This window comes from Danio rerio, chromosome 11 (genome assembly GCF_049306965.1).
Source record: "Danio rerio strain Tuebingen ecotype United States chromosome 11, GRCz12tu, whole genome shotgun sequence".
NCBI classification, from domain to species: Eukaryota; Metazoa; Chordata; class Actinopteri; order Cypriniformes; family Danionidae; genus Danio; species Danio rerio.
The window spans coordinates 29,000,001-29,026,883 of record NC_133186.1 but is presented as its reverse complement, the minus strand read 5'-3'; the positions used below and the strand labels follow the sequence as shown (position 1 = coordinate 29,026,883).

Here is a 26,883-nt window from a genome sequence, read left to right as displayed (position 1 = left end):
CTATATATATATATATATATATATATATATATATATATATATATATATATATATATATATATATAGTTTAACTGCTATTTAAATATGTTATCAACTAATTCTCTCTTCATAAAATTTAATAATTTAAATATTAAATAGTCAGCTGGACGTATTCCTGCTGGACGTAGCATCAGAAAGTGGGTACACTGTGGTCATAAATGGACATGGTCAGCAACAATTCTCACGTTGGCTGTGGCATTGACATGATGCTCAATTGGTAATAATGGGCCCAAAGTGTGCTAAGAAAATATCCCCACTCCATTATACCATCACCGGCAGCCTAAACCATTGATACAAGGCAGGATGGATTCATGCTTTCATATTGTTGACCCTACCATCCGAATGTCGCAGCGGAAATCGAGACTCATCAAACCAGGCAACGTTTTTCCATTCTTCTATTGTCCAATTTTGTTGAGCCTGTTCAAATTGTAGCCTTATTTTCTCTCTCTTAGTTAACATGACTGGTACCCGGTGTGGTACCCTTCTGCTGTAGCCCATCAGCCTTAAAGTTTGACGTGTTGTAATTTCAGAGATGCTTTTCTGCATACCTTAGTTGTAACAAGTGGTTATTTGAGTTACTGTTGCCTTTCTATCAGCTGGAACCATGACTTCTGGCATCAACAAGGCATTTGCACTGCCGCTGACTGGATATTTTCTTTTTTTCTGACCATTCTCTGTAAACCCTAGAGACGGTTGTGCATGAAAATCCCAGTAGATCAGCAATTTCTGAAATATTCAGACCACCCCGTCTGGCACCAACAACCAGGCCACGTACAAAGTCACTTAAATCACCTTTCTTCCCCATGTCTACATGCGTAAATGCATTTTGAGTTGCTGCCATGTGATTGGCTGATTAGAAATTTGTGTTAACGAGCATGAAGTGGCCATGAAGAAGTTCCATGTTTGGAATGACCGCCGAGTAAATGCTCCGAGAATTGTAATCTTTGAGATGAACGGTCCCTTTAAATGTGTGTGGAGGGTGTACAGTACAGTATATGGGCTCTGAATAGCATGCATTTGATCGCTGTTTACTTTTGAAAAGCCCTTTAAAGAGAAACTCCCACTGCTGTTTTGCAGCTCAATTAGTCCTTGAAGCTAATCTTAGGCTGTAGCTTTGAGTTCTTGCCAGCTTTCTGGACATATTTCTTTTTTAAGTTTTGGAGCATTTGTTTGGTTGTAGGAATTATGTAACTCCAAAACCTGCTCTGCGGTGATAACAGAAAGCTTATGGCCGTCAGGACGGAAACTCAAAGGGATTTAATCCCATGACATTACCGATTATCGCTGGTTAGCAGGGTCGCTGAGGAGAACAGCTTCTTTGTCTTGGTTGTGGCTTGTAAACCAAACGGCTTTGACATGACATTGCAAATTTTTTTTTTTAAACTTTATTCCCATGAAATGCACAGTCATTAATATTTCAGGCTGAGAATGACCATGCGTGGAATCAAGCTGGCTTGCAAAATCTGTCCAGAGTGCCAATGTATATATGAAATTTCATTATGCATAAATTATTTATTATTCATCTCTGCGTACTGTGACTGTAAATACAGCACACAAAATAAGATGACTGTTTAGTGATTAATAATGCAGGTCGTAAGAACGTGTTGGGATTTTGATCAATTTAATTCATTGGCTTGTTGCCATGGCGACAAATTAGAGTGAGATTTTGGGCAAATATAAATTTAATGCCATAAATGTAGCTATTCCAAATAGTTGATTAACCGCATGAGGGAACTTGGCACCTCTGATTGAAATTCAATTGAAGTTTTGTTCAATCAACAGAATCCATTTTAAGCAAAATAGCGAAGGCATGCATTCCATTTAACTGATTAAAGAGCATGTGTTGCCTCCTGTGAATGTTAATACTCACATTTAAGCTCCAGCAGCCAACTTTCATAATAATAAAAAAAAGCAAAACATGACATTCAAAGCATGTCTGGCTCATTTATCCAGCAAACATCTGGTCTTTTAATCTCACGTAATATTGACATGGGTGCTGTGCTGTAATTCTCGAAAAATCTGCCCTTTTTGATGTATTATAAGTTTGTTATGTTGGGTGTAAGTTTGGAAAATAAGATCTGGTAATTGGTTTGGTGGAACAAACTCCATCTCGCCAGGTGTCCAGGTCTGCACAGATGCCGTTTAGCTGTTTCCTTCAAACCTTTTGGTCTTTCAGACGCAGTGGTGGTGAACATGACATCTAATTGTTCTGACAGTAAGCCTCTCATACACCTTCATTAGGTTTCATTAATAGTCTGGAGAAGATTATCACTCATTGCGAATGCAAATTAACCCTTGGTCAGTAATGATTAGGCCGAGCAATTATCCTGTAATCTACGATACCGCAGTCCTTTTGGGATATAATATGGAGATTTCTAGATGTTCGGCGTGTATTAATCAAATGTCACCTGATTGGCTCTGCAGCGTAGAGAAAGGCAGATGTTATTTTCAGGATTGAGGCTACCTGCTTTTCTGTGCCTTAGCGCTGTAGATTATTTTCTGCGGTTATGTGAGGATTATAAAATGAAAACAGGAAATGTAATCTTTTCCCGTTTAATTAATCATGGAGTCTTCAAATGGTTTAGTAGAAATCTTTTTATTCATCACACTTTATAATAAGGTTGCATTAGTAAACGTTAGTTGATGTTTGTACTGACATGACCAAACAATGATCAATACATTTATTACAGTGTTTATTTATATTTGTTAATGTTAGTTATTAGAAGTTGTTTATTGTTAGGTCATGTCCAACTGATGTATTAACATTAACTAATGTTAGCAAGCATGAATTTGGATTTTTTTATGCATGTTAGTAAATATATCAATTAACATTAACTAATAAAAAATATTGTGAAAAAATCGTGAAGTGTGACACTTTTTTTGTAAAGAAGGTGGGGACTTTTGGCTTTTATCATTAATGTCATTGTTTTGCACATTCTTTTCCAGCTATTTGAAGAAATGTTATTGGCTCTGAGAGGTTTTGTTATTCACTCAGATGAAGCATCGTTTCAACCAAATCATAAACAAATACGTTAAGTTTTTTTTAATGCACCTATCAACTATAAAATAATAATTTGTTGTTCAAATAATCTTACTTTTGGGCTGAATTTAAAAGTCATGGACTATCATTAAAAAAATTTGACTTGACAAAACTTTGCTGAACCTCGCTGTTAAAAAAAAAAAAAAAAATCTGTTAATTAACAGTTTCTGTATTTTGTTATCCACTGGTGTTTTCCATTTATTTACTGTTATGAATTGCATCTTGGGACCTTTATTTGTGCTCTATCAATTTTTGCTGTTGAAAACCCCACTCTGCAATTTAAATAAGTGACTTTTATTGAAATTTTAGTATTGAAATCAATGTATTGTAAAATCTAAAATATTGAAATAATTCTGTAAAATAACTGAATATACTGGCAGTCCATTACCAGGCTTTTGTGCCATAATGGACAACATCAATAGATGCAATATACCATTTCAAACTAAAAAAAATCAATAAAAGTCACTTTTTAAATAACTTTTCAACAACAAAGTTGATTAGAGGAAAGATTAAGGTAGAGGTCTGCACGAGACCTTTTTTTAGTCCCGCTCTCACCTGCTCCCGTGAGGTTTCTTTCCACACCCCCAGCAATGTGTTACAAAAATAAAATAAATAAAAATGAATGTATGTACAATAGACATATTTATTTGATATTTTAATGTAACATTTTTTCTGTCAACACAGCAGGAAAAGTGTCACAGAAAAAAAAAAGAAATCTATCACTTAAAATTATAAACAAGGGAACAAAATTTTTGGCCATGACGCATGAAAAAGACTCCTATACATCAGATTTGACTGATTTAGGTGTCCTAACAGTAAACTGACTGTTTTCTACTGCAAGCTGAATGTCCTTGCACAGCGAATTTTCTGTGCTAATAAAATGCACGTGCAGAAAGCACTGGTTCATGCATTCAGCATAAGTAACAGTCTTGAGCATTGGCTGTTGATGTGATGAGGACATCAAAGATATAACATTGCGAACAGGAACTGCCCACTCCCATTCAAATTACAACAGAGTTACCGACTGCTACCACATTTTATTCAGAAATTTATTCTCGCACTGCAAAAAATCTGTCCGGGTCCTGTGTCTCCTGTTGTACAGCCGCTGGTACGCTGACCTCTAGATCAAGGGCCCATAATGCAAATCCAAAACATAAATAAACAGTAAAAAGAATGAATCACAAAATATAGATAACTGCTAATTTCCTAATATTTTTTACAGCGCTGGCATATAACTGTCACATCGAAATAAAAGTATAAATAAATAAGGTTTCGCAAATACTTCAGTGGTCAAATTTCTTAATTTAATTGCCAGCAAAACAATTATGTTAATTGTGTGAATATTTATTCATGCAACCCTAAGAACTTAATGTCTTCATCCATGATTAAAAAGCACAAGACTTTCTGTATTGTTGAGTTAAGGATGGATGTTCAGTTCACAGAAATTATGCTTGTAAATTAAGCATTGATTTTAGACTATATGTTCTATCCTCTTATACGCTGGATTTCAACAACACTGTCTCTAATTCTTCAAGTTCTTCAGGTTTCAAGGTTAAGAACATTCAGTTTTTTTGTTCCTCTAGAGATGTGAATTCAGCACTCTAGTTGATTACCTAAGCACATTTGTCTTTCTTTTTCATTTTATTATTCTTTATCTTGGTTTACCTCACTGCCTTTTTTCAATCTGCCCGCCTCTAACATCCCCTCAGCCAGATGAGAGCTGATTCAGCCAATACTCAGTTGTGTGATTATGCATAATCCAAAGTTCCTGACCTTGATTTGAAATCATTGAGATGCAACATGCACCGGAAGCAAGTAACAAGATATTCCAGTCTTCTAACAGTCTTAGTCAGCTTTTCTGGACTATAAGCGCTGATGGCTTTCTTGCCCTTCTTCAGTGAGTTACAAACGCCTGGCATTCATTCGGGAAAGGATTTGAACTTCCCTAAACATTCATTGTTTTGCATGACCTCACTAAAGGATGGACATCCACTAAAATATATATTCTAATTGCTCTTTATCTATGATTTATTTTATTCCTGTATACAGTATATCTATAACGGCCTATTCGCACGGGGCATCAGCGTCAACGCTTCCAATTCACTTTGAATGGGTGACGTCAGGCGTTGCCAAACTGCATTGTAGATCCGTCTGCGCCGCTTCAGAGGCGTTGCTCGCTGCAGAAGTTGGGACTAACTCAACTTTTCAAGCGCAGACGGAAGTGTCAGCCAATCAGATTGCTGTATGCAAATACACCAGCTCAGACAGTGGCCTATTGCTGACTGAATTTCATTGGCTGACGCTTCTATGACGATTGCTTCAGCCCCAACTTCAGACACGCCTTCAGTCAAGCGTTGACGCTAAAGCTCCGTGTGAATGGGGCGTTACATTGCAAAATTAAATATCAAACTTTCACTTTTGATGGATCAGTTTTTTAGCCACTGTAGAATTACTGAGCCAGATGTCATATTAGGTTAATAATATCATATTGAATCACGATAAAATTTATGCTGAAATCTAATGTATTTATGTATAATTAATGTTTTATATGTTAAATGATAATGTAATGTGATGTAAATATACATTATTTAAAATGTTACTCTAATTTCCCTGTTCCTCTGTTCCCTCTATTTTTTATTTTTTTTTGGCTTCAGTAATTTTTAAGATGCTAATTTAAAGCTGACAGCATTAGCTATTCATATATTGAAATATCAATAAACATGACAATAAAGTATCAATAAAATGAAAACATTTTTGACAAATTGTGCTTTATGTCATACAAATTTACCAGGATTTTCATGGGGGGAAAAACAAAGTATAATATATAATGAAAACAATATAATGAACGTTTATACATGTATATGTCACAATGGGCTCACTCACAAATGCACAGATTATTATTTATCAATATTATATTTAATTAATTAATTAATAATTATTAACAATTATCAATTATCCAAACATGTATTTATTTACAAAAACTCTCACAACAGGCACTGGAACATCAAAACGCAGGTAGGACAGGAATGGTGACAATACAAGATTGGACAATAAACTAAACACACTAATAACAAAACAGGAGGCAGACACAGGTGGAACCAATGAAACTAATGAATGGCGGCAAAAAATGAACAAAGGAATCACATGACAATGACTGAAAACACATGTAACACAACCCATGACATAACAAACATGGCACACAACACAACGAAAACACCAGGTTGTGGCAATATATAGGACATTCTACCTGAAATGTACATTTTTACTTATAAAAACAGGGCCTGACCTTTAAGCTTGTCCTCCTCAAAAAAATATATATAAAAATAAGCATAAAATCATACAATTCAATGATAGAATGCATCCTTGATCACTGTCAGCATCTCCTCCGTAAAAGGATGTCTCTTATGATTTATTGGCTTAAAGATATATGGCACACATTTTATACTAAATTGAATGCAGTTGTGACAGGACTGACAGAAACATGTGAACAATTGCAGATTTAATTGTGTTATATATTTTTAGTATTTATTTGTAGAGTTTATTCATAATTTCATGTTTTTAATCAACTGATGGTAATGATAACAACTTAAACATGCTATTTCAAAGTTTTTTTTCAAAATTTTAAATTTCCAAATAACAAAACTATTAAAGATGTAGGTTCAATTGGGCTAAAGACAAGGACAATGACAGGGTTTGTACAATTGTAAAGGGTTTTTAATAAAGAACAAAAATTTGAGAGAAAAAATAAATGACGTATTCCTTTACTGTACAGCTCACAGAAATCAACCATCCATCTATTTTAGAAATTATTGGGATGAGATGCTCTTTATTTATGTTTTTATTTATGGGGACAGATAATGTTCGTTTCTGGTAGAATGTTCTATATATATGACAATATCTTTTAATGGCATGTTAAAAGACTTATAGAGCAGCATGATAGTGCAAACCCAATATACAACTTTATTGTCATTTTATTTTTCATCTATGCAACTATCTTTCAACTATGTTTTACCCATTTCTACAGCTTTATAGTCTACAGTTGAAATAAAATTTTAAAATGAAGATGATTATTCTTTATTTATATGTACAGTTGAAATCAGAATTATTAGCCCCCCTGAATTATTAGAGCCCCAGTTTATTTTTTTCCCCTGTATTCTGTTTAACAGAGAGCAGAATTTTTTAACACATTACTAAACATTATAGTTTTAATAACTCATCTCTAATAACGGTTTTATTTTATCTTTGCCATGATGACAGTAAATAACATTTTATTTGATATTTTTCTGGACACTTCTATACAGCTTAAAGTGACATTTAAAAGCTTAGCTAAGTTAATTAGATTAACTAGGCCTGTTAGGGTAATTAGGCAAGTTATTGTATAACAATTGTTAGACTATAAAAAAACTAATTGGCCTAAAGGGGCTAATAATTTTGTCCTTAAAATGGTGTTTAAAAATAAAAACTTCTAGCTGAAATAAAACAAATAAGACTTTCTCCAGAAGAAAAAATATTATCAGACATACTTTGAAAATTTCTTTGCTCTGTTAAACTTAATTTGGGAAATATTTAAAAAAATGAAAAAAAATCAAAGGGGGGCTAATAATTCTGACTTCAACTGTTTATACACATATTTAGAGTTTAGTTTCTAAAGATTTAGAACACATTAAGTCTTGCACTCTTAATTTTATGCTGTTTTGTGTGCTTTTTAACTTTATGAAGCTCCACTTTCATTGTAATTGCATAGAAAATGTGCTTCTGTTTCTTTCCACGGAAGAGCGAAAGTAATTGTTTTGGAATGACGTGTGGGTGAGTAAATGATGACAGAATGTTCAATTTTTGGGGGGTGAATCTCTTTAACCATAATTGGTTTGATTGTGCATGCACACACAGCGTCTCCATCATTCTGATTCAGTACATTTCATTTTTCAGTACATCTCAGACTTGCCTGTAATTTGTTCCCTGTTGACTGTGATCTGTTTGAAGCATGACCGAACATCAAGAACCTTTTGTAAGCTCAACATGTCTCTCTCTCTTTCTTTTCCTTTTGAAGACGGCACGCTTCTTTGCCCCTCGATGTCACAGATAACCCTGGCAACTTTATTGTGTCGCACTGTCAAAGAAGTTACCCCTGTCGCAAATGGAAGTCTGCATCTCTTGGGTAAATGGAAAGGTTTAATATTCGCTTGCTTAAATAGCTGATATTGCAGAGCTGCTGCTTGGATTAATCGCTTTATTCTTTAGTCATTAGTCGATCTTGATGTTTCATGACTGGATCTAGCAGGGGAAATTTATTTTTATATTCCATTTTTTTTCTAAATTAAATTAAATTAAATTAAATTAAATTCTTGCTGCCTTAATATTTTTTGTCAGTTTGATTGATGTAAGTTGAGATGACTGGAAAAGTTCATTTGATTCAACTAAAAATTTTAAGTTGAACATTATATAGCTTAAAAATTTACTTATTAAACGTAGAGTATTAAAATTAAGTTAGAGCAGTATAAACAAATTTGTTGTCTTACCTTATTGTCATAAATGTTTTAACAATGTAACCTTTTATTCATAACTTGTAAATAACTGCTTTAAATGCAGAAATGATGCAAAAAATCGAATGTTTAGGTGTGTGGCTATCAACCACTGCACCGCTGTATGTTGAAATCACATATCGCACAGCTTGTACGTTTGACTCTAATAAGAATTTTTTTTTTTTTTAGAAGAGAATGTCATATGAACATATGTAACAACTTTTGACTTGCAAAGGGATTAAGTCTAACAATGGCTCAGGTTATATCTCATCAAACCATGCTAACTATTATTGATATTATTTGTTCTGAAATGTAATTTGTTCACATTAACAGCATCAGCATTGCTTGACTATATAGGGTGTTTCAGTATTACCTGTAGATTTCAGTTTCTATCCAGTCTGCTTTCCAATTGTCATAGCATTTGAATTCCATATAAAGAAATAGGCATGTTTAGTTATTCTAGATGCTGTTAGAATTGTTGATAAAGTATCTTTATATGCATTATAAGCAACTAAACAGCACTAAAAAAAACTAAATAATAAAAAAAAACTGATAAACTCAATTTAATTGAGGGCAGGGTTTCCAGCCAATAAATTTTTTTAGCACTAACTAAAAAAAATATTTAAACAGTTAAACACAATTAAGTTGTTCCAACATGATTTTATCAATTAAAAGTTTGAATACATTTATATTTTTACATAACTTAAAGGGCTCTTTTTTGACGGTCCATGCGCAAAATGCAAAGCGCAGGGCGCAAACGGATTCAGGGCGTGTCAGAATCCACTTTTGCTATTATAAGGACGCAAAAATCCACTTTGCGTCATGGCGCATAGTCTAAAAGGGTTCCCTTTAAGAGCCAGTTGCGTCGTGGCATGGTGCATTTGCTATTTACATGATGACTTTGTAAGTGGAAAAATTGAGTGTTTCACCAGCAAGAAAACAGTTAAACAGAGCATCTGCAGCGCGAGACTGAGAGATAAGACCTCTCATTATACTTTCGCTCTCGTGGATAGGGAAACCTTTTATGCACAGACATTAATTAGCCTATAAATAATTAATTTGGTTTGTTAAGTGCAAAGATTTGTTTCAAAACTATTTATAATTTCAGTTCTAATGTCCCGCAAACGAATGAACAATAATAACGAAGTGTGGTCAAAAAACTCAGTTATATTCAAATACACATGCTGTGCCCCATATGGTCTAAAACCTGACAGGTGGGCAAATCTAAGCTTGTTTTTAATAAAACAAATATAAATATGGATATAATAAATAATACTGCTAATAATGATACTATACAAAAGCAAATTGTCACAAATAAACTGAAAAAGCCCCCCGAGATGAAGAAGGCATGAAAGTATGGTTTTTAAATTTATGTAGGCTAGAAAATAATGTTTTGTAATATTTTAATTATTTATATTTATATCCTATATATATCCTTATTATATTCTATATATCCTTAATATATTTATTCTTTTTCATATGTAAAGATATATGCGTATTGCTCTACATCTTGTGTGTATTAAGCAGTGCGTTGTCCTGCGTTGGACAATAGACTGGCTTTGTTCTGGTCTTTTGAAAAATCTAATATACAGTAGTTTCTCAAAATAACAACACGCCAGCAATGCGCCTCAGAATGCCTTCCTTTTTAGACCAGAACACCTATGGGTGCATATATGAGCGCAAATGCATTTTCTATTTAAACAGCGTGGCACAAAACGTCAAAACAACTCTTGCGCCAAGCTGAAACAAGCAAACAACAATTGCGTCCACATTGCATCGGGTGTATGATAGGGCCCGAAGTCTTAGCTTTATTTGAAATTATCCTAAATAAACTAAAAAGGACATTATTTTAGCATATTTCATGAGTTACATATACAGTTGATTGAGACCAGAGACTGATCTCAGAACTCATTTTAGGACAGTTACTGGTCACTAGACAAAGCACCAAACTTAATTTTTGCTAATTAAGCTGCCAACACACAAAGCATGGGTGCTTCTGCAGGGTGGTAATCTTAAAACTCAAAGCATTATATGAAAGTCTTCTAAATCTTCAACCTAAAGTAAAGATTAAACTCTAACAAGTCTTTATATTAACTTTACCCACCTAAGATTATTTTTTTTTGTCAACAAATCCCTCTCTTAATTCAATCCCACACAAAGCATGCTGGGAACTACAAATCCATACATACAACTACTAAAACATGTAGTTGGACGAACACAGTCCCATCATGTTGTCCCAACACAAAACGCTTAGGTTAACTTAATGGTTTACAAATTTAAGTGGATTGAACATAAAACAAATGAATTGGCCAAAGAAATTACAAGAATTCTGTTGTTTCAGCTCATTTTAAACAGGTCGTTTGAACAAGCAGCAGTAATTTAATCGCAATAATGCGATTATGTCTAATGTTGGCTTATAGCTCATATCAGAACAAATTTATTATTATTATTGTATATAAGTTCCACAGAAATTAGAAAACATATTGTTGTGGTATTTACATTTTTAGTTTGAAAAGAAACAAAAAATGTACCTACAAACTGCAGTCAAACATACTGTTAAAGTCAAAATTATTAGTAATTTTTTAAACAATCTTTTTCAAATATTTCCCAAATTATGATTAACATAGAAAGGAACTTTCTGCAGTATTGTAGATAATTTTTTTCTTATTATTTGTTTTATTTTGACTAAAATAAAATGTGTTCTTAGTTTTTTAAAAACCATTTTAAGGTCAATATTATTAGCCCGTTGAACAATATATTTATGTTTTTTTGATTGTCAACAGTACAAAGCCACTGTTAAACAATGACTTGCCTAATAACCCTAACTTGCTTAATTAAACTAAGCCTGGAAATGTCTTATAAAATATAGTAAAACATTATGTATTGTCATTATGGCAAAGATATAATAAATCTATTATTAGTAGTAAATGATAAAAACTATTATGGTTCGAAATATGTTGAAAAAATCTTCTTATTGTTAAACTGAATTTGGGGAAGAAATATAGGGTGGACTATTAAATCTGACTTCAACTGTATATTGAAATATGTTTTTGCACTTTCACAAACATGTAGGCTGAAGCATGTATTTCAATGAGCCAGTGATGTTACAATCACTGCTGTGTAGTTTGTTTGCTGGTAAGTAACAGATTGGCTGCATAAAAACAAACTAAAAGCTGGTTGTCAGTCATATGTTTGGAGCTTCTGATTTCTGGCTGTCAGTTGGTGCATCTCTTTTACTTATTCTCCACACACATTTACTATATGGCCTTGTGTCAGGTTATGCAAATCGTCACGCTCCCACTAAAGCAGTGTGTAGAGCTGATTGCTGAAAAACACACGCCCGTGTTGGTTTAATAGATGTGTCTGCTATGACTGGGCCACAGCAGTTCTGTGACACTCCTTCTTTGTGGCTACGGTAAGAGCGGACCTCCTGTGTCTGATGGAGCACTCAAATGGAAAATGAAGAAACACACAGATTCCCCCCGCTGTGGAGCAGTCGGGTGCCGAGCCACTGATTGTGTGACATGTCGTATGGTGCTGGAATTTACAGTGGCAGGTTAAATGGATGAGCATAAAGTATAGAATTTGAATGACATGCTTTTTTTCTCTTTTTAAACACCACATCATTCACTTTCTGTCAGCTCTCTTTGATGGCCTAATGACAGTACTGGCTGGCTGAACTTAAATGTGGATAGCTAATGCTGCTAATATTAACAAATGCACAATAATTACATTTTAAATTAAAGAAATTATTTACAGTCGAAGTCAAAATGATTAGCCCTTCTGTGATTTATTTATTAGTTTCTTTTTTAAGTATCATCCCAAAGGATGTTTAACAGAACAAGAAATTTCTCACAGTACGTCCCATAATATTCACAGTATGTGTTAGCATAGTAGCATAGCCGCTAGTACATTGAAAAAATTTAACACGCCAGCAATGCGCCTCAGAATGCCTTCCTTTTTAGACCAGAACACCTATGGGTGCATATATGAGCGCAAATGCATTTTCTATTTAAACAGCGTGGCACAAAACGTCAAAACGACTCTTGCGCCAAGCTGAAACAAGCAAACAACATTTGCGGCCACATTGCATCGGGTGTATGATAGGGCCCGAAGTCTTAGCTTTATTTGAACTTATCCTAAATAAACTAAAAAGGACATTATTTTAGCATATTTCATGAGTTACATATACAGTTGATTGAGACCAGAGACTGATCTCAGAACTAATTTTAGGACAGTTACTGATCACTAGACAAAGCACCAAACTTCATTTTTGCTAATTAAGCTGCCAACACACAAAGCATGGGTGCTTCTGCCGGGTGGTAATCTTAAAACTTAAAAAATAATAATCTTAAAAAGCATTATATGAAAGTCTTCTAAATCTTCAACCTAAAGTAAAGATTAAACTCTAACAAGTCTTTATATTAACTTTACCCACCTAAGATTAATTTTATTGTCAACAAATCCCTCTCTTAATTCAATCCCACACAAAGCATGCTGGGAACTACAAATCCATACATACAACTATTACAAAATGTAGTTGGACGAACACAATTCCATCATGTTGTCCCAACACAAAACGCAACTAATAAGCAACTAATTTAACTAGTTAAAAGATAGACTAAATTGCTACATGCAAAATAAATTGCTACATGCTAGAAAACTTTTCACAATATAGCTTGCTAACTAACGCAACTTAAATTTCTTTGTGCGTGTGTGTGTGCGTGTGTGTGTGTGTGTGTGTGTGTGTTTTAGCATAACAAACTCATAAAAACAGTTTGGTTCCCACATGCTACCCACAGTTTAATTAAGGCAAAATGAAGAGCTTCTTAAGAAAGTCATTGCTAGTCTTACCAGCTTAGTTTCATTGACAGGCCCTGGTTTCATTCACAGTATGTGTTAGCATAGTAGCATAGCCGCTAGTGCATTGAAAAATGTCTCATGAAGGCTCTGCTAGTTTGTATGAAAATTCATGGTAGCCTGTCGTCCGTGGAGAGTTGTTATTCTGTGTCCTGTTAATTAGCTCTGTTGTTTAGCCTTGTTTGATGATTTTTAATTAGCTTTGGAGATGACGGGATCTGATAAACATTAGTGATTACCGCGAGGGCTTTCGAGACGTCCCTGTACATTAACTGCCGCTGACCACGGATTGCGGTAACATGTCAGGCTTAGAGCACAACTACAAATAATACCGGTCATCCCGCGGGATCTTGGACTCAAACAGTTGGGTGGAGCGTTCAGAGATCTCTCAATCTTGGTTTTATGAGATCAGACTTAGCATGAGCCATGCAGTGAAGCCAATGATAAGAAGATGAAATGAAAGAATATTAAAGTGTGGAAGCATGAGCTCGGGCCTGTAAATGAAAGCAAAATGGTAAGACTAGCAATGACTTTGTTAAGAAGCTCTGCATTTTGCCAAAATTAAACTGTGGGTAGCATGTGGGAACCAAATTGTTTTTATGAGTTTTAAAGAGGATGATTCCCCCAAAATTTAACATTCTTTAATCCTTTACTCACCCTTCACTTGTCACAAAGTTTGAGTTTATTTCTTCTGTTGAACACAGCAGGAGATAATTTCGAAAAACCATTGACTTTTAAAAATCCATTGACTTTTATAGTATGGGTGGAGATGCAATGATTTTGGTCATTCGATTGTAGTCGTGAAGAATAATCACAGTTTCACGGTTATCACGATTATTATGCATTCATTAATTTCAAAACACTACTATTTTAGTAAATCACATAGAAACTCATTATATTTTTAAGTGTTGTTTGTTGTGGCTCAATAACCAATTAATGCAGCACAAAATAAAAATAAAAACAAACAATAGTCAATTTATTTTTGGGCTTAAAAATAAGTGATTATTTTTACATTTAAACAAAAATCATAGTTTTATTATCAAACACTGATAATTAATAAATAAAAATAAGAATTAAAAATTTGTATTAGCTACATATTAGCTAAGTATTTCCCCTTTTAAAAAGTAGTCAAAAGCTGCTGAGGCACTTTTAAACAACTATTACAAAATTGTTTGGTATTTTCATAGCACAAAGTAATAAGCTGGGGAGGGTTTCCGAAAACCATCATTAGCCAACTAAGGTCGCAAGTTCTATTGTTTCAAACATAGTTCGTTGATTTAGCATTTAACATCCATCGTTCTAAAGAACATCCACAAATTGGGTCACAAACTTGTTTGCTTGCAACTACACCTCTAGAGCTGTAGCTAGAAACATGGCTGTGTTCTATCCCCAGTTTTTCTTCTTATGCTCTATTCGATCAGAACATTCTAACATTTAAAAAAAACTTAAGTCATCTCTCTTAGGTGTAATTTGCTTTCAAAACATTTTTACAGTTCAGTTTTAGCGATCTTCACGTTGACAATTGTGCTCCCTTTGCAGTGCACTTAGAAAACCTTAATGTCATTTTGAACACAGCCGTGGCTGATGACGAAAGCTATAGGTGATCTATTATTTAAAAGCGGAATTTATGTTACCTCTACAAAGCTTAGAATATGATATTATAATACGTGTTAGCTTTTGTAGTGATTTTATGTTTTAGAATAGAATATGTAATGTTCTCAATATTATTTATAAAGGAAACATGGGCTTTATATGTTCCATTTTCATTTTTTCTATTAATATGAAAAACGAGTGCATGTTTTTAACAAAACTAACATTGATTTTTTTTAAATGCGCGTGCGTGTAAAACAATATAATATGCACAAAGACATTCTGAAGTACTTCTCTAAAGAAGTTGTTATTACCCCGTTTAGAGCGTCATTATAGACGTTTTAGGTTATAATTAATGAGATATAATATAATTAATAACAATGGATCTGCAACAGAGAAACTAAGGGTTTAGGGAAACACTCGTCGCTACATCGTTCTTTTCCCAAACGATGCATCGTACTATGATAGTTCAGCTGCGAAGCACATCTTTGTTTGGAAAACGCATCCCAACTCGATTAGTTCTTGTCACGTGATTGGAGGTGCACTTGCGGTATAAGTTTAGATGCTCTCCACTAGGTGTGCCTGGAAAGTGCAAGCGCATCGCTGCGCATGCATTGGAAATAGCGAACTTGTGCACGTAAAAGATGCAGTATGTAAATGGCCCTTAGTTAGACTAAGCCATAATTAATCCGGTGTGCATGTGTATTAACCTCAGTGTACAAGTTTGGATCTTTAAACTAGAGCACAGTTGCCATAACTTTTAGTTGCAGCAGTTTTGTTCCATATTCTGGTGTTGAGAAACCTTTAAGATTAATTAACTGTGAGGAATTAAAAGTGGTTAATCGTTGCATCGCTATAGATATGTGTGTGTGTGCATACAACTGTAATTAGGCATTCAAGGTTATGTGAAAACAGTTTTGGCAGGCAAAGTTTGTTTTTAGGGTGATATTTTTATAATGTGACTTGCTTTTAAAGGATTTTGATCCTGAAATTAACACCTGGCAACCCAAAGACTGTAACTGAGCAAATACATGTCTAATAGCAGGTCACATATGAGCAGAGCATCTGTTATAAACACATTTGAAACAGGTACTGTTGTTTAATGTGAGTAAGGTTAGTTACTCTTAGCACATCTACAAGTGTATCACAAAATATCGTAAAGATTTCCCTTTGTGGGAATCCAGCAGTGGACTCTGAATGGACAGAGTAAAAATGGACTACTTTATATTCATTTTGGGTGGGTTTTGAGTTGTGATTTAGCTGGAATTTTTATCTTGGACCTGGCAACCCTGCGTGAAAGATATGAAGCTACATCAACATGCATATAGATTTTTTTATCTGTTTGTGTTGCACGGCAACCCAATATTGCTTGATTGACATATTCAAAGAACAATAAATTGTTTGGTTTCTTGTGTGTTTGCTTACCGCTATTATTGGCTAATCAATATTACACCAGTGAAACAATCATTATGTTTGACAGTTTCAACTAAAACACTCACTGAATATGACATTTTCAAAACATACGGTAGTATGCTAGTGTACAAACTGAACCTGTAGAAATATCCGTAGTCTATTTTAAGCTTCTCAATTTGCATCTATGATTATAATATGAGTGAAAAGGAATGTAATTATAATTTGAGTGCAAAAGAGTGAAAGTTGTTGTCATTTTACTGTTCATCTCGCATATAAACTGCAGTCAGTTGTATGTTCTGTAGTGTATAGGTGTTTTGTAGCTTAGATACAGTAGATGCACATTTTTCCAATGAGCCTGGTTGAAAATTGACATGGCTCTGGGAATTGACAAAGCACAAAGGAAATGAGTATTGATCAGGCACACAAGCACAATTCCAAATACACAATCTAAGACTATCATGCTGGCCGTTTCTGAAAATCTAGCCTCAAATAGTATTGTTTTGCCACTCTTCAATACTTCATTCCCGGCTAACAAGGTAATAAACACATTCTGTATCAAGAATGCAATTACGTTTAAAGGCCACTGTTGATTTTTAGACACTATAAAAGAAGATTCTAGCCTCTGCTACATATTAGCATGCAAATTATAGCCTCTGAACTTCAACAAGCGGGTTCTTAATTGCAGCAGCCTCATATTAGTAATCAAGGACTCCACTCGGATGAGATCAATAGTGGCGGTTTCTGTCGGAAAAATGCTGTAAGGTGATTGTACACTAGACAGACATGGATCTAAACTGCAACTGGCAAGTCTCCTGTTGTGTCATTCCATTGTTTTGGAGTCGCGACCAGTTGCGTAAGGCTGTACTACTATATACTGCATAATATGCTTTTGCAGTATGTGCACTATGCATAGTGTACAGCCTTTGAGTATGCATGGAATATGTGATCTATAGTGGAACCTAGATGCTATCCTGATAGTTTTGAATTGTATGTGTAATACTATCTGCTGCACAAAACACATTGATTTTGTTTTTTTTTCTTCGTTTTGTTTAGATTTAAAAAAAAATAATATCAGTTGTAATTTAATATGTCTTTTTTACTCAAATCAACAAATGAAATGCAGGTTACATTAGATAAAACTAAACTAAAACTAGATGCCACTAGCTAAATGCAGTCTGACTTATTGAGGTCATCTTGACAACTGTTTAGCATACTGCATTTTGAAATTTTCATTATTGCATCATGCATACTATTTAATGTTTGAAATATTATGTATTTAGTGCAGTCTATGATGAACAATTTTTAGTGTTGCATTTTAAAAATAACCTCAATGAATAACACCAGAGACATTTTTAAACATATTTTTATTTCCTTTTCTTTTACTAGATTATTTTTAAAGTTGCAATTTCTTAAAATTAATTTAGACTGTGTGTGAATATGTATGTATATAAAGAAAAAAAAATATTGTGAATAAAATAAGATCATGTGACTAATGCTACAATCACCGGCCACTTTATTAGGTACACCCTACTAGTACTGGGTTGGACCCCCTTTTGCCTTCAGAACTGCCTTAATTCTTTGTGGTATAGATTCAGCAAGGTACTGGAAATATTTCTCAGAGATTTGGGTCCATATTGACAAGAAAGCTTCACGTAGATTTGTCAGCTGCACATCCATGATGCGAATCTCCCGCTCCACCACATCCCAAAGGTGATCTATTATGCTCTGGTGACTGTGGAGGCCATTTGAGTAGGGTGAACTCATTGTCATGTTCAAGAAACCAGTCTGACATGATTTGCACTTTATGACATGGCATGTTATCCTTCCTGAAGTAGCCTTCCAAAGATGAGTACACTAGTCATAAAGGGATGGACACAGTCAGCAACAACACTCAGGCTGTGGCATTGACACGATGCTCAATTGGTACTAATGGGCACAAAATGTGCCAAGAAAATATCCCGCACACCATTACACCACCACCAGCAACCTGAACCGTTGATACAAGGCAGGATTGATCCATGCTTTCATGTTGTTGACACCAAATTTGGACCCAATCATCCAAATGTTGCAGCAGAAATTGAGACTCATCAGACCAGGCAATGTTTTTCCAATCATCGTTGCTCAATTTTGGTGAGCCTGTGCAAATTTAAGCCTGTCTTTAGCTGACAGGAGTGGCACCTGGTGTGGTCTTCTGCTGCTGTAGCCCATCCGATTCAAAGTTGGACGTATTCTGTGTTCAGCAATGCTCTTCTGCATACCTTGTTTATGACGAGTGGATATTTAAATTACTGTTGCTACCAGTCTGGTCGTCTTCTTATCTGACCTCTGGTATCAACAGGGCATTTGCACCCACAGAACTGCCACTCACTGGATATTTTCTCTTTTTCAGACCAGTCTCTGTAAACCTTAGAGATGGTTGTGGTTGAAAATCCCAATAGGGAATAGCTGTTTCTGAAGTACTTAGACTAGCCTGTCTGGCACCAACAACCATGCCACATTCAAAGTCACTTAAATCACCTTTCTTCCTCATCCTGATGCTTGGTTGGACTGCAGCAGATCATCTTGACCATGTCCACATGCCTAAATGCATTGAGTCGCTGCCATGTGATTGGCTGATTAGAAATTTGCGTTAACATGCAATTGGACAGGTATACCTAATAAAGTGGCCGGTGAGTGCTTATACAATATAAATATACTTTTTCACCATTGCACATTGCATGCAATTAAAAATGTTTCAGTGCAGTGTATAGTAAATACAAATGATTATATTCAATTTAGAGTTGCATTCTGAAAAAAAAAGTTAAAGTTAATTGTATATAGTTAATAACAATTGTACTATGCTGTAGTATTCCCTTGCAAACATAACCACTGTAATGACGAAGAAGAATTCATTGCTGCTGCTCTGTCTGTACTGTATATGTCTAGTAAATCTGTCTCCGCCCTCTGGATCTCCCAGGGGATTTAGTGTGTCCATTAAAGGCAGTGGTTTAGTGTAGAATACATCAGTATGCATGCTGGGTAAAGCAGGAGGTTTCTCTGCTCCAATCCTCTGGGCAGACATTCACATCCAGGATACTTTGATCTTAACTCCTCAGCTTACACATCCATCCCTGTTATATCACGACCTCATGTTTCTGTTCCCTTACCATATTTTACATCTGCACTGTGCCACACACATTTCTGAAGAAGAATAAATGGTGGATGGTATCACAAGTAGACAAGGGAAACACATTTCTGTTTACACCTGATGTTTAGATGCGTCTCTTTTGTGCTGTTGCACACAAAAGAAGATATTTACAGGATGTTGGCCGCCAATGATTTCCATAGTATTTGTTTTCCTACTATGAAAGTCAATAGTTACAGGTTTCCACCATTCTGCAAAATATCCTCTTTTGTGTTCAAAATGATAAAAAGAATCTCAAACTGATAAAAAACAAAAAACAAATTTGAGTAATGTTTGTATTGTACAAATACATTCATTCATTTTCTTGTCGGCTTAGTCCCTTTATGAATCCGGGGTTGCCACAGCGGAATGAACCACCAACTTATCCAGCAAGTTTTTACGCAGCGGATGCCCTTCCAGTCGCAACCCATCTCTGGGAAACATCCACACACACACATTCACACACACACTCATACATACGGACAATTTAGCTTACCCAATTTAGCTTACCCAATTCACCTGTACCGCATGTCTTTGGACTGTGGGGGAAACCGGAGGACCCGGAGGAAACCCACGCAAAGGCAGGGAGAACATGCAAACTCCACACAGAAACGGGAACTGAGCCAAGGTTCGAACCAGCGACCCAGCGACCTTCTTTCTGTGAGGCGACAGCACTACCTACTGCGCCACTGCCTCGCCCCTGTACAAATACAGTATGTACTGATTATTTTATTTCCCACTTATTTCCATCAGTTCTAAATAGATATATTTTATCTTCAGTTTTAACATTTATACACATGGTTGTCTACAATTATTCTAAATTAACAAGTAGACTCTCTGGCCACTTTATTAGGTACACCTTTACTAGTACAGAGTTGGACACTTTGCATTTACAACTGCCTTAATCCTTTGTTGCATAGATTCAACAAGGTACTGATTGGTCCATATTGACATGAGAGCTTCACACAGTTGCTGCAGATTTTTCAGCTACACATCCATGATACAAATCTCCCGTTCGACCATCCCAAAGGTGCTCTGTTGGATTGAGATTTCGTGAATGTGGAGCCCATTTGAGTATAGTGAACTTATTGTCATATTCAAGAAACCAGTTTGTGATGATTCACATTTCATAACATGGTGTGTTAACCTGCTGGAAATAGCCATCAGAAAATGCAGCTCACTGGACATTTTCTCTTTTTCTGACAATTCTCTGTAAATCTTAGAGATGGTTGTGCGTGAAAATCCCTGTTTCCTTTTCAGTTTGTGAAATACTCAAGCCAGCCCGTCTGGCACAGACAACTTTGCCATGTTCAAAGTCACTTAAATCACCTTTCTTTCCCATTCTAATGCTCGGTTTGAACTGCAGCAGATTATCTCCTTACCATGTTTACATGCCTAAATGCATTGAGTTGCTGCCATGTGATTGGCTGATTAAAAATTCGCGTTAACATGCAGTTGGACTGGTATACCTAATAAAATGGCCCGTGAGGGGTTCAAATAATCATTCATTATATGCAAGGGTTTGTGTGTTGTTTATCATGCAAAATTGCCAATCGTACGCTATTTTGTTGACTGAAATCCCATCGATCCATCTTGCTTTCCATAAATTAAATTGATTCAGTAAATTGATCACATTTATTAATTTTTACATGAAATAATTAATTCCCAAACCTGTATTTCAGAAATCTAGCAGTTCACAAATGCGGTCATATTTCAAAAATGTTATCTGTAGTCATGTGTATTCCTTTTTTGATTATTTTTTATTTTGTTGACATAAAAATTTTATTTATTTTGCTATTTGACCTTTGATCTTTTTTGACATTCTTTGGCTGTGGAGAAATGTGGACAAGCTCAAAACATTTCAAAATCCTGAATTTTTCATCATCCCAGCGTTGCCAAGTGTACAGCTTTCCCACAAAATTTGGCCCACAAAATATAGCCAGAAAATATATGGTAAACCTTTCCTTTTGTTGGAAATCTAATTGAATCTGATTGGAAAAGGTGGAGGAAAATTGTTTCTTTTCATTGCTGTTGTGTAGGTTTTGAGTTGTTATTGGGCTGGAAAATTTCCTTGGACCTGGCAACCCTGGGTTATCCAATTGTGATCAGATTGACGACAATAAAAGCACACCTCGATACCAGGTGTAAATTTAGCCAGGAATTAGCATATATTTAAAAAGTGCAATTTCCTCCATTATGATGTTATACACTGTAAAAAAAAATGACAAAAAGTAAAGACAACAAATCTATTTATGTTGTGTTCATTTATTTTAATCAGTTAATCAGGTCTCAACTAAATGTTTTAAGCTATACAATGTTTAACCTGACGTGTTTAATCAGTTTGATTAATGTAAGTTGAGATGACTAGAAAAGATCATTTAATACAACTAAAAAATTTAAGGCAGCAAGATTTTTTTACAGTGTAAGTAGTGACTGTACTGTACGTAATACCTGTCATCGGCTCTACAGAGACTTAAGAAGTACTAAGAAGAAAAGTTTGTCAGTTTGAGCGCTGGAAATTGTCTTTTCTGTGCGGCAGTTGGTCTGTTGTCAGCCGTGACAGTCGCTGTACTGGCCCAGTCTGTGGGGTTTGTCTAAATAACGTCTCAGCTTGTCGCCACAGGAGGAAGGATTTCATCAACAGTCGAGCTTCACTGGAAACCGCTAATAGACCACAGCATGCTAACTCTTCTTCTTCCACACAACAAACCCTAAAAAGATAAAAGACGCGCTGCTTTGATTCCCAAACGCTCTTTGTAATGCTATCAGACTATGTAAATATGCGCTTGGAGTCTGGAGTGAGAGTTTCATTTGAGACATCACTGGTTATTATACAATATTTGTGTTATAGAAGTGATTGATTCTTGGTTGTCACGCACAGCTTGACGTTTATGCCTGACGCACACTTCTTTTTTGACTGGAGCATTGTATGAAAGTGTAAGGATTTGAGAAATAAATGTAAATAAGCTTAAAATGGGGACCTATTATGCAAATATCACTTTTATAAATGGATTCAAACAGTTGTGTGGCAGCAATATAGACAGCTTCTAATGGTTAAAAATGAATTAACTCTGCTATTTATAATCACACTATAAAAACAGTTTGTAGAATAACTTTAATTGACATTCTCCCTTTGTACATGTCATAAGAGTGGGAAAGCCCCGCCCATTAGTGATAATTTCTTCCTTATTAGCATAAACAGCCCTGAGTAAGAAGCAGCCATCTGCAGTTAAAGTTTTAAATCTGCAGGTATGCTGACACATAGGCATTTATAGCTCCCCCTCTATTAAAAAAAGGACTTGGAGCACAATCTCATTTGAATTTAAAGCAACACTCACTCGAACAGCACGATTTGCATAATTGCATTTCCAAGGTAAATAAATATGTATATTAAATGATAATAATTATTATTTTTGTTTGTTTGTGATTTTTACTTTTTAAATCATATTTGGCTATTTTACTAAACTTGTTTTAACTCGGATGAATAATAATAAATGAAACAAAGATTCACAAAAATGTATTAAGTAGTAATGTTAATTCCACTTAACTTCCATGTTAATTTGACAAACAAATAGCATGTGGTATTATTATTTATTAATTAATTTCTTTATTTGTTTATCATGTTTTATGTATTTTAATAATATCAGTCAAGCTTATTTTTATTTTTATCATTCAAGCTTCGCTCTATTTTCTTATAATAAATATATTACTTATTTATTTATTTATCTGTTGGTCTGTCTGTCTGTCTGTCCATCCGTCCATCTATTTATTTATCTCGTAGTTTGTATATTATTTTATTTATTTTATTTCTATAATTGTTAATGAAAAGCTACAAAAAATAGTTCACTTTATTTTAAGAAAACCATGTTTACGCTTTATTATCTTGTAGACTTTATTATTGTTCTCTCATTACTATGTTATTTAAATGCCATGTGTATTATTTCTTTTGTTTATATTCATTATTCTTTCTTTCAGCTAGTGAACTGTTCTTTTTTAACTAATATTCTAATTTTAACTTAATCAATCTCATTTACTTCCACTCAAAATGGCCAATATCAGAAAGGGCTTGAATAAATGTATAGTGCATCTGGATTACTTCACAGATACAGTACATTATGTTGTCTATTTATGTTATGTAAGTGTGTTGCAATAATACCATAAATCCTGACCCATGTTTATTTGGCCTTCAGGTCCTCAAAGGACTGGATATTGGCTCAAGTGTGTGTGTGTGTGTGTGTGTGTGTGTGTATGTGTGTGTGTGTGTGTGTGTGTGTGTGTGTGTGTGTGTGTGTGTGTGTGTGTGTGTGTGTGTGTGTGTGTGTGTGTGGGGGTGTGTGTGTGGGGGTGTGTGTGTGGGGGTGTGTGTGTGTCTTGACTGATTGCTGGTGAAGGGCAGGGACAGTTTGCAGTGGAGCGATGCTTCATGAAAGGACAGAGAGGGTCTTCTGTAGGTCAGCAGCACTTCATATCTCATTCCATTCAGACACACAGACCCCCATTATCCTCGTTCATTAGAGAACAGCTTGTAAAATAGAAAAATGTACAGCATATCATTGACAATGACAGCATGACATTCTGAAACATGCTTATGGTAATGCAGGTCACGGGTTACAAAATGTATATATTGAATTATTATTTTAACCACTAAACCACAGTCTCTGAAATTGATGTGATATGGTGTCTATAAGTTAAGCAGTAGTCACTGTAGTCTCTCAAAAAAAAACTTAAAAATTTAAATCAATTAGCGTTTTTGTTTTTGTTTGTTTGTTTGTTTGTTGGTTTTTGCTTTTGAATTGCTTTATGGGACGTTAATGTTGAACTTTTAACCTTGAAAAATTGTAAAAAGTGACTTTTATGAACATTTTTTTAGATTGTTTAGAGTGATAGATTGTTTTGGTTGGTGTTGTATAGTATGCTACAAAAACCTTGTAAAAACTACCAGTACATTTACTGTTATTTTGGACTTATTTCTCTGTATAGGATTTTTATACATTATTTCAAACTACTAAAATGTCAATAGAGGATGTCCACAGGGTCACAGTTGATAAATCAATTATGTAAAAAAATAAGGCCTTTAAAAAATAATTAAAAGTCATAAGCGTGTTTTTGAGTTATTAAATATTGTTCAAGCATTGTTTAGTGTTTGACTCAGGCATAATTAAAGCAAATATATATTTATTTTCCTCCTAATATTAACAACGGTGTGCTTGATCCACACGATTTGTTCGGGCCAGGGTCGTCCGGCCAAGCTTCTTCATCCGCATGTTGTCATGTATTTTGCGACAAACGCGGGAAGGTGATGTGATGCTCTCCACATGTAGCGAAACAGATGGCAAAATGGGAAAATGTAAGTTTCCATACTCCTGGTTGGAGAAAGATGAATTTAAATAGTGGCTAAAGCCTGTTGCTGAAAACAACAGTGTAGTATATTACTTCAAGCTTTGTTTCTTTCGAGCTTTACTAAGTTCTGTTGCATTGTTGTGCTCCATTTATTTATTTTACTACAACTGGTTATTAACGACTGTTTATTAAGTTAAAGGTATGATACTGATTAGAACTTGAGGTGGTGATAAGGTCTTAAAATATTCTGAGAAGGTCTAAAAAAGGTATTGAAACACTTGTGAATCACAAAATACTGGAACTATTAATTAACAGATGTTTTTTTTTTACAGTGCACCACCGTCATTTAAAGTTCACATGAACCGAAAATAAGCGAGCGTTGTTGTTGTTTTTCTTCGTCGTGATGCAGTTGCTAGAGAAATTGAATAATGATAAAAAATGAGAAAACAGGGCGTGGCTTGTTTTATTTTCTACTGCAAGCTGATTGGATGTTGTAAAGTGGGCATTTCATTAAGAAAGATCTGAACAATTGTTTTGGAAGAGTTATTACAACCTAACAGACATGTCCTCCTCACCTTTTCTATTTGTTGTCAAAACTGACACCAATAACTCAGGTAATATACAGGTGAACAAACAAGAAGTGAATTTTTAGATTTCAGTTTTATATTACAAGAGCCAACAGTTTTTTTTTCTTCTTCTTAAAAGCCGATTTTCCACTATCATGCCAAACCGTTCTAAGAACAGTTTGTTATGGTTATCGTTGTTTCTTTACTGATCTTGAAATGGCGCGACACGATTACAAACCGTTCTCGACCCGGAATTCTCGGCATGGTTAGACAACTATGCTAAGCTGTGCTAAAATTCTGTGTGTTGATGTCAGGGCTCTGTTGCCAAGCTACCACAGCTGGCTCAGCGGAAGCGCGCTAGTTATCAGACATCCACAAGTAAACAACACTTCATTTAACATTAAAAAATATATATTATACAGGTCTAAACAATACAGTTTAAAAAAGTTTTTAAAGCCATAGAGCAGTCTCTGGTTGAGAAGGGAATTAACAGAAGTTCCAAACAGTGCCAGGAAAAAAAAAAGCTTAAACATACATAGCAATAGGATAACAACAGTAGAAGAAAAAATAGATCGATATTACAACTCACTAGAAAGAGTTTTATGATGCCGCCCAGCCATGAGAAATAATGTGCTTGCATGCACAGATGAATTGTTCACTACAAAAATAGCAATGTGAGCTAACAAAATCATATGGTTAGTTTTCAATTTCATGTGTACTTTAAGTGCTGACTGTGCTTCATTACTTTGGGACTGTGTTTCATTTCACTGTTTACATGACACTATAACTGTAGGAAGCAGTAGTAGCTTCCATTGCGATTTCGGATGGACGAAGGACACAGTTGATGCTGGTAGTGGGCTGTGAAGGTGGTCTGCACAACTAATTCATCACAATAAACACCCCCTGGAACTGAACGTGTCCAACTCGGTGCCTGTCAGAGGACAGCAGCAGCCCTACAGGCAGTTAATTAACTCCCCGTCCACACCGAGAGGAGGTGTAAGTGACACAGAAGGCAACCTCCTAAAACAACAGTGAGCATCCCGATCGCAGATTGAGCGCTCTGATGTTTTCCTATTAGATAAAGCAGAGTCGGCCTGTGACTGAATATGTCAACACAACTAATGCAGCTTTCAGCAAATTATGCTACTTTCTGGAGGGAGAGGATGTGTGTTTTTCATAACCTTGTTTTATTTTTGTAGCATATTTGTAATTGTGTGGTGACAGGGACCTGAGAGACATCTTAAAGTTGGCATGAAAACTAAATTTTTGCTACTTAATTTGTATATGTATATACTGTAGTAGTGCTTGTTATAAATGATGTAATATAATTGTTTATCAAACTTTTTCTAC

The 26,883-nt window shown here is 35.0% G+C and overlaps 1 protein-coding gene across 4 annotated transcripts in view; it reads left to right on the top strand.

The window, feature by feature from the left end:
• The window catches only part of iqsec1b (IQ motif and Sec7 domain ArfGEF 1b), a 349,885-nt gene that overhangs the window by 127,072 nt on the left and 195,930 nt on the right, over positions 1–26,883 (top strand). For 2 of the 4 annotated variants that reach the window (XM_009306073.5, XM_005169333.6), the window contains exon 3: positions 8,130–8,237. The exons of the other annotated variants lie outside the window; for them this stretch is intronic. In XM_009306073.5, the coding sequence (XP_009304348.2) occupies positions 8,130–8,237 (108 nt within the window). The remainder of the gene's footprint in view (positions 1–8,129; positions 8,238–26,883) is intronic. 4 annotated transcript variants of the gene reach the window in all.